We start from the raw sequence: 8,446 nt of genomic DNA, 5'->3' as shown, positions 1-8,446 counted from the left end.
ATTTAAGTTCCAAAAACACTGGAATCCTGTTTTCCCCCACCATTGATGCCTGGCAAACACCCGTGTCTTTTAAACTCTACCATTCCTGTTTGATAAAAATGTGCCAAGATCACTCAACCAAGGTCCCTCGAGTAATCTTTCTTGATAAAGCCCTCCACGAGCTACCAAAGATATATTGTACAACTGTTGTCACGTGACGTGTAGCAATCCCCTTTGACCAATAATTAGATTTTGACATGCAGTGTGTAGGACAATCTGATCCTTATATTGTTTTATTTCAGTTGTCAAACAAAACGTTAGAATAGAAAGGCGGGTTATCGCTTAGACCACCTGTCATGATTCTGTATTTGTTTTCTCAGGAAGCCAGTAATGTTGTGTCACTAGTATGTGGGACAAATAAAATTGCCTGGGCTCAAGTGGACCGTGGGATGACTGTGCTGGACTGGCAACAGCAGGACTGTCCAAATTTCTTGAAGGGAACATACATGGCTTCTGCTTACTTGAATGATGTGAGTACAAACACCAGAGTTCATGTTATTGAAATTGTAAAACATCAAATAGGTGATTTAGTTTTCATAGAGAAAGTATAAAAACAACCTATTGTCTATTTGTTATTAACATCAATGTGGAATATATATATATATATATAAAGCTTGTATACAACTGCTCAATTTGTCATTTCTCCTTTCTTCCATTAGGTTTCTGCAGTTGTGGCCCTCCTCCCATCAGCTGACTTCTACATAATAGAGAAGTCCTCCATCTCGGTCCAGAACACGGCTCTGTTCCCGGTCATGGCCCACATGAGGACTGTGGAGGCCATGCTGTTTGCTATGCTTGAGCCAAGAAACTTAGCACCCGAGTCCAACATTCCTCCAAGGTGGGTAAAAAAGGGATTTCATATCAATAATCACTTTTGAAAGATGAAAGGCACCAACATACTGTATAATCACACATTTATTTTTGAAATATGCTTCCCCTTTGATATTTTTCTTTCCCTTTTGTGGCGACTTTTTGAAGTCGGTGACGGTTCATCCGATGACCCTTTCCCTCCATTTCTTCCTTTGCAGAGTTTTGAACATGATGCGCACTGCTGTGGGACGTCACTTCGGACTCATGGTGGGCGAGTCGCGGACCAGCGGAGCTCAGACAGTGCGACAGCTGATGACTGAGTCGGTCACACAGAAGCTTCCCAGGCTAAACTTCCCCCAGGATCTGCTGGTGAAGCACAGGAACTCTTTCCAGATGGGCAGCAGAAGAGGAGGCGAGGAACTCTGTGACGCTCTGCTTCAGGCTGTGGCTTTTTACGAGCTGCTCAGTGAATCTTCCAGCTAGTCACCACATGGTGATGATCTCTAACCGTGCACTACATCCACCAAAACAAACCTCCTGGATGGCACTCTGAGCTTTTTAGGACTCAAACCAAACATTTACCTCTTGAACAGTTTCGGTGGTGATTCATGGTACATTTAAAGTCTGAATATTCCTACTGTTACATGTTTGATTTTTGACACTTGCATAAAGTAAATGCTGTCTGCCATCTTCCCCCAATCTGTTGGTTTGTGTTAAAAGTATTATGCAGTCATTAAAAAACACCTCAATGATATCACCAGCAACCCAACAATCAAAGTGCTGTACCTTCTTTAAAAATGATCAACATCATTTAGAAAAATATATTGTTTTATTTTACTTTTTCATGATAAAACGTACATGTAAATAAAAACACTTATCTCAACTGCATTTAATTCATTTGACAGTATTTAGGTGGAGATAGTTTTCAGGTTGAATGAATGCACATTAAGGTCAATACTGACTGGAGTATATGAGGTTCTCTATGAGAAATCTTCTGCCAGCAGTTGAATAGTTGACTTTGAGAGGCCCAGGTGTGTGCTGCTAAGGTAGTTCCGACACCTAATGTGGGGGATAAAATATAATATTTAATTTTGTCAGTAAATATAGTATTATTTTGATGTACTAACATTTTATACTGCAGTTATTTAATCGGAGAGTTTATTGACAACATTAGTTGGATCTAACTAAAACTAAAAGGTGATTTAGTAACGAATCGTTGGGTTTAAGATACAACTTCCACCATCCGCCTTTCAATATCACAACTACCCCAATGTGACGGAGTTTATTGATTAAAAACAGTACCATTATTCTGAATGATTCATTACTTCTACTGACGACAGTCGGCCTCCCGAGATAAGTTTATTTAAATCCGTATAGTATCCAGCTCACCTGACGGGCTCCTCTTTCTGTTCCTGCGCTCTCTGTAAGCGACAGATGTGGCGGAGGACCGGCATGTAGTCCACACTGACCGCTTGTCGGTTCCCCAGCAGGCTGAAGGACGGACTGCCAAGAACCTTCCTGCTCATCTCGTACCTCCTTTTGGACACACTGGAGGGAAAAGCACAAGTGAAGGTGAAAAAAAACAGACGTTTTTGTTGTGTCTCGTTAACAAAAAAAAACAAAAACATACAAGAAGTTAAACGATCTGAGATTAAGAATATACTCACCTTGGTGTGCAGGGTGGATGAGAACAAAAGGTGAGGCTCTGTCTTTTGAAGAGGCCGGTAATATCAGTCCCTCCGTCAGCCCCCCCCACCTTGTGTCTCCCAGTTCCTGTCCGTGTTTCTGAGCTTCGGTCCACGCCCTCGACATTCGCCAACAGCACCTGTGACACCCCAATCCCTCAACAGCAGCCCGGATATCCAACAGCCTCTCCTGGCTCCGAACCCCGCCCACCTCCTCGTCCTCGCTCATCTCATCCAACAAGCCGTCCTTAATCTCAGCTCCTGTCCAGACAAACGCCTCAGGTCGGCATTGGCCTGAGACAAGCTGTCCCGCAGCCGCTGGCGTTGTGGAGTCGAGGTACGACATGAGGTCAAAGAAATCCGTCAAGGCTTCCAAACAGTCAGTCGCCACATTGGCTGAGGTTTTTTCCGTCTCGTCTCTTGAACTAGCGGCCCTCTTTGGTGATAAAGATGCTCTTTGAGGATGCTGCCTCAAACTGGAAGCCGATGTGGCGTCAATCGTTGCTGGGACACATTTCCTTCTGCTAAGTCTAGATGTTTTCTTAACAGATCTGCTGTTGGTGTCTGGTTCCTTTTTACTAACATTTCCATCCAGCTGCCAGATGGGAGGATCGCTGTCAGAGGGTGCCAGCTCCCTCTGCAGCCCAGGACAAGTCCCCTTGGACCCGGTGGGTAGAAGAAGCTCCAGGTTGGAGTAGAGAAGAGGAACGCCTCCTCTCCAGCTCTCAGCTAGGAGCCTCAGGAGCTGGTTCATGTCTATTTCAGACCAGAACTGACGCTAGCGAAATAAAGAAAAAGTATTGACAAATTAAGTTCATATTTTTCATATACAACGGGATATTAATGAAGATATTGCATTCGTATCAGTTCGCTGCACTTATTGAATTCGTATTTGTTTACTGCACTTATCCTATTCGTAGTAGTTTGTAGCACTTATTATATTCGTATTAGTCTGTTGCAATTATTGTTCTCGTAGTAATTTGCCTCTGCACTATACTTTTGCTCTGGCTTATGCTTTAAGATGCTTGTTTAAGAAAGGAGATGCACTTATGACTTCTAGTGACTAGTAGTTCTCTTGAATACCTATGTTGAATACACTTCCTGTAAGTCGCTTTGGATAAAAGCGTCTGCTAAATGACTGTAATGTAATGTAATGTAATATTAATACTTGCCTTTAGTAGGTTTAACAGTTGGTGTTGGGTCACATGGTGGAGACCCAGCATGCTAGCAGTGCAGCCTGGGTCACAATGAGGATGTTGGGAGTCTTCATCGTTTCCTCTTTCAGTAACACCCAGGTCTAGTTGAGGGACAAACAATCCATCAAATTTGTTGTTTTTGGAAACAAAATCCTTCTCCATTTATTGATAGCAACTTACGCTGTTCACGAGAAGGCTCCTGAAGTGAGCCTCCACTCCGAGACGCCCGCCCTCCACCGCTGTGCACCCAGAGCTGCAGCTGCAGCAGGCAGCGCCTCACATCACCCCGGGACAATCTGTGTAAGCTGCTAACGTCGTCCAACTCCAGACGCACATTCTCAGCCAAACCCACCAGCTGCAGGTAACTACAGACGTTCACCTTGGAATAATAGATAAAGTAAGTTTATGACAGAACTGGATCATTCTCGCTCATATTTGCTCTAATGATTCTGCATGTGTGTGGAGCCTTTATAAGTACACTGAGCAGCCAGGCCCGGCGCAAAAGTACAAGAAAAGTGTGAGCTACTTCAAGACAGATGTATGAATTTCATACTGAAGCTGTACTAGCGTGTAGACATAAATCTGACTCACCACCGATGGGGATTTGAAAATGATCTCCTCCAAGCTGCAGTTGAATCTCTCTCTGAATGAAGGATCTAAGGATGACATTTATTTTTCATCACAGCTTATCCTTAAATCAATTTCTCTTCTAAAATTACACAGTGTGTGGATTCACCACTGGTGGTCAAAACGACTGGTCTCTTAGTGGTCCTCATGAAAGTCTTGATGGCTTCCAGGAAACCGACGTCATCATCGAATATGACATCAACCTGTGGGGGGGCGGAGGGTTTCAAAAGGATCAAACCAGACCGAACTTGTGTGATTTCATATTCATTATGGTTTTCATGTGGTTTACCTCTTCAAACAGAATGAGTGACGTGGCTGTCTTTCTGTTCTTTGGCGCCGTTTGGTCGGAACTCGTCGATGGGTTGCTGGATTTCTCGCCGTCTGGTTTTCCAGATGGCGATGGGCCGCCGAAGTGAACGTGATCTGCTTTGGCCTTCATCTTAAAGTAATTGGCCAAAGTGACTGTGGCTGGATTGTTTTTTCCTTTGCGACTAGAGCGGCCAAACTTCTGAGCTGCTCTATTTTTTGAGGTAGAGGTGACATTTTTGAGACGCACTGTTTTTCCTGTAAAAGAAAAGAATACAAATGCCTGAAAAATGAGGCCTCCATTACTGTCTACAGATAAACATTCAAACACAACTCAAACCTGACTCCTGACTCTGTTGAAAGAGATTTATTTTATGATTATTTGGATTTCAATGAGCTCCATGTCATCATCATCATTATCATCTATGTCGTACCGGGTAAAGTCTCAGATTTGGGAGTGCAGCTGTTGATGGTGTAGTTGTTGAAGTATGTTGGTTTCAGTGGGTCCTTCCCCGACGTCTCCACCAGGTGGGACTGGGTAGCTTCCTTCAGCTGGGACAGAACATGGCGGCCACTGCGCCGCGAGGAGCAGTTTACCTCAAATACCTTTGATTGAAGAGAAAAAGACATATTAAAGATAATTCCTCTTATTTAATTGTGGTGTCCAGATTATTCTTTACTGTGAAAGCAGCATAGAATATATTGAAATTCATGATTGGTCCTCTGGTGAGGGCCACAAAATATGAACATTTGCCAAGTAAATCATTTTCGACCATCAATTTAAAATTGAACTGCTTTCATTTAGAATAATCAGTGTGGTAGTTGTTGATTTTTGAGATTACTGCCAAATGGCAACACAACATATTTCAGATTCTCCATCTTCTTTAAATCAATACACGTAATAACAATGAGCAACAGAGTAGTGTATGAAAATAAAAAAGTATGGATGCAAAGATATCGGTCCAGTTTGAATCCAAACCTTGAAGCCAAGCTCCTGAGCGCAGGCATACACTGAGGCCGTCTTGCCCACACCTGGAGGTCCTGTGATCAACACGGTGTTGCACAGCGGCTCCTCTCCGTCGTCCTCTGGTCCAGACTCACCCTGGAAGTCTCCACTGTCCCACGAGCCTGCACAGGAGGACACTCATGACTTTTCCAACCAAAGAAAATTGCACCCATGGAAAATTCTATGAAACCCTGATTCCCTAGGCTTCTCAAAAATTTGCAGACTAGCAGACTTGCTCATGGCTCAGTAGAAACCACATTAAAAGTGTAACCCTGTACAGAAGTGTGAAAAAAGCCAGCCCACACATACTGTTGCTGTTTTCCTGTTTCCTCTCGTCCATTTTTCTCCTCTCTTCACAGTCAGCTCTTAGTTTCCATTTCTTCAACCAACTGGAATCGATTGAGAAAACCAATAGATTATGCTCACAATGATTTCAAGTCCAATATTTCAGTGAAAGGATGAAGGAAATAAATTATACATAACTAACATTTGCAGTTTATTCACAGAGGCAGAGTTGCCGATGACTTCACTTGAATGCTGAGGACTGTATTTGTCTGTCCAGAGAACGTCCTCGAAACTGGAATCTGGACAGAAGAGAAAGTTAGTTTCCTGCTGTCTTAAGGGCATAAAACATGTCAATGAGCAATCATCACATTACAGGTTTACCTCTTTGGGGGATTTCCGAGGTTTTGAGTGACTGGCTGTGAGGTTCAGTGTGATTTATCGATCCAGAGAACGGCTCCGGGCCTGCTGGGCTCCCACTTTGCTGCCCCAGTCTGTGAGTGCGACTCAGCTTGTTGCTTCCGGGCTGCTTCTTGACCGTGAGGACCGTGAGATCCTGGACGCCACAGTGACCCGTACCAAAGGCCTCCTCTGTGAGACCAGACCTCAGGCGTTTGGGCATCCTCTCAGAGCTTTCATTCCCTCGTTTCCTCTTCTCTTGTAAGTGGTTCTGCAGGGAGCTTATATTTTCTGCTTTTGAAACACAGGTTCAGTTGGATGTTCAAATATAACCGTCACCCTGCGTGATGGATTAATGAAATGAAAGCAAATTCAGAATAATAACTGCTGCAAAATCTCACCCGTGGTTCCAACATCCTGCAGCCTTTCACACGCTTTCTTCTGCAGAGTGCTGAACACTGTCCTGACTGGGAAAGCCGGGCTGGACGTTTGGATTTCTTGCAGACAGATGTGCAGAGCCGAGGCTGACAGCTGTCCTCTGCAGGAACTCTTCCTCTCTGTGGATGAACACTGCTGACCTGTCACCGGTTGCACATCTTCACTCTGGAGAGGGAGCACTGCCTGCTGCTGCAGCTTCCCATCCCTGCTCCCTTTACCTTTCTCGCGCTGTGTTTTACGCAAGAATATTTGCGCAATCTTAACGTCTTTTGCGCAGAGAGTTCTTGGCTGCTCCTGAAGAAGAGGAGGGGCTTTTGTGGTGAAGATGCCTGCAGCAGAGACCTGTGTGTCTCGTGCTGGAGCTCTTTTCTGCAGATGTTTCATTGTTGGAGCAGAGAACTCCAGATTCAAAGACGTCTGGCTTTGGCGCTGGGTTTTTACGCATGACGCGTCGGAAACGTCAATGTGTGCCACGTTAACTAAAGGGCAAAAGTGTTCATTTTCTTTGAGCTAAATATGCATTTTATTTAAGTTCATTAAAGCAAAGAAAAAAAAGACAAAAAACTTCTGGACACTTTAAAGGTTTGTGTTGCATCTAAAACGTCCCTCCTGCTGAAGAACATGACGTTTAAAACGTGCGCCAGAAGGTTGGGTGGAGCCAAAGATCGTGTATGTACAGACAAATCACAAGGAGGCTCTCGTACGGATTTAGAAAAAAGTAATGGTAATGGAGGACACATTTTGATCTGCAATCATGACTCCAATGCAACGTGTGTGTGTGTGTGTGTGTGTGTGTGTGTGTGTGTGTGTGTGTGTGTGTGGCTGGTTTTCATAATGAGCCTCAGAATAAGGTTTATTGCCAATTCACCTACTAGAAATGTACCCTTGTTATGTTGTGCGTACAATAAACATATTAAAAGGACCTTTTATAAAATATATGCAAGTTAATGTACAATGTAGAATAGAAATAAAAAAAAAAAAACACTATAAAAATACTTTAGCAAAAGTGTACAATATAATGTATTTTTTATAACCGTTTTGTTGAAAACAGTTTGTCACAATGTTTGTCTAAAATGCTCTTTATTGAGACACATTGAGATCCAGCTAAGGCCAAGTTGATATGTTAATCTCCCTCCCTAAAGATGGAAATAGGATCTGTCCTGAAAGAAAACGGCTGTAATCACAGGAATTAAAAGTGTATGGTCTGAAGCTTTCACTACCACCATGACACGTATCAGCTTTTACATTTGTGACTCACCTCAATGTGTTCATCACAGGCAAACTGTGGAAGATGGAGCACCTCCTTCCTCCTCCTCCCGATTAGAAACCACCAGGACTCTCTGTTCTTACTGGTCCCAGCCTTTAAATGAAGGGGATAGTAGAGGTACCTTTGGCAGACGGTCCCAGTCAAATATAATCATGTAACCGACTGTCGAGACGTCCTCAACCCAGAGTCCCCCGTAGAGAGAGATGCTGACTGACTAAAATGAACACTTGAGGATTTTTGGCTAGAAGTATATCAAGTCTGCTGTAATATTTACTTTCTTAGACAAACCGTGCTGTGTGAATTTTCTTGAGATGGAGAGAGAAAAGCTTTCATGACACTTTTGGGAATTGGTAGACTCTCTGAAGCAGAAGAGCTTCATTGTTAACCATTT

The 8,446-nt window shown here is 43.4% G+C and overlaps 2 protein-coding genes across 2 annotated transcripts in view; one reads left to right on the top strand and one right to left on the bottom strand.

The window, feature by feature from the left end:
• Positions 1-1,645, top strand: part of tefm (transcription elongation factor, mitochondrial) — a 3,541-nt gene extending 1,896 nt beyond the window's left edge. The window contains exons 3-5 of the mRNA XM_054604215.1: positions 360-509; positions 699-877; positions 1,068-1,645. Coding sequence (XP_054460190.1) covers positions 360-509; positions 699-877; positions 1,068-1,332 — 594 coding nt within the window. The 3' untranslated portion in view covers positions 1,333-1,645. The remainder of the gene's footprint in view (positions 1-359; positions 510-698; positions 878-1,067) is intronic.
• A 14-nt stretch (positions 1,646-1,659) lies between these two features.
• On the bottom strand, positions 1,660-7,389 carry atad5b (ATPase family AAA domain containing 5b). Its single transcript, XM_054604216.1, is given in 15 exon segments — positions 1,660-1,908; positions 2,239-2,397; positions 2,517-2,629; positions 2,632-3,312; positions 3,707-3,831; positions 3,911-4,109; positions 4,322-4,386; positions 4,467-4,560; positions 4,647-4,921; positions 5,098-5,269; positions 5,643-5,791; positions 5,979-6,058; positions 6,157-6,253; positions 6,336-6,644; positions 6,752-7,389. Coding segments are annotated over 15 exon segments (3,018 nt in total). The 5' UTR covers positions 7,173-7,389; the 3' UTR covers positions 1,660-1,829.
• Positions 7,390-8,446: the final 1,057 nt, after the last annotated feature.

This window comes from Anoplopoma fimbria, chromosome 9 (genome assembly GCF_027596085.1).
Source record: "Anoplopoma fimbria isolate UVic2021 breed Golden Eagle Sablefish chromosome 9, Afim_UVic_2022, whole genome shotgun sequence".
Classification (NCBI taxonomy): domain Eukaryota; kingdom Metazoa; phylum Chordata; class Actinopteri; order Perciformes; family Anoplopomatidae; genus Anoplopoma; species Anoplopoma fimbria.
This window is presented reverse-complemented; position numbering and strand designations above follow the sequence as displayed.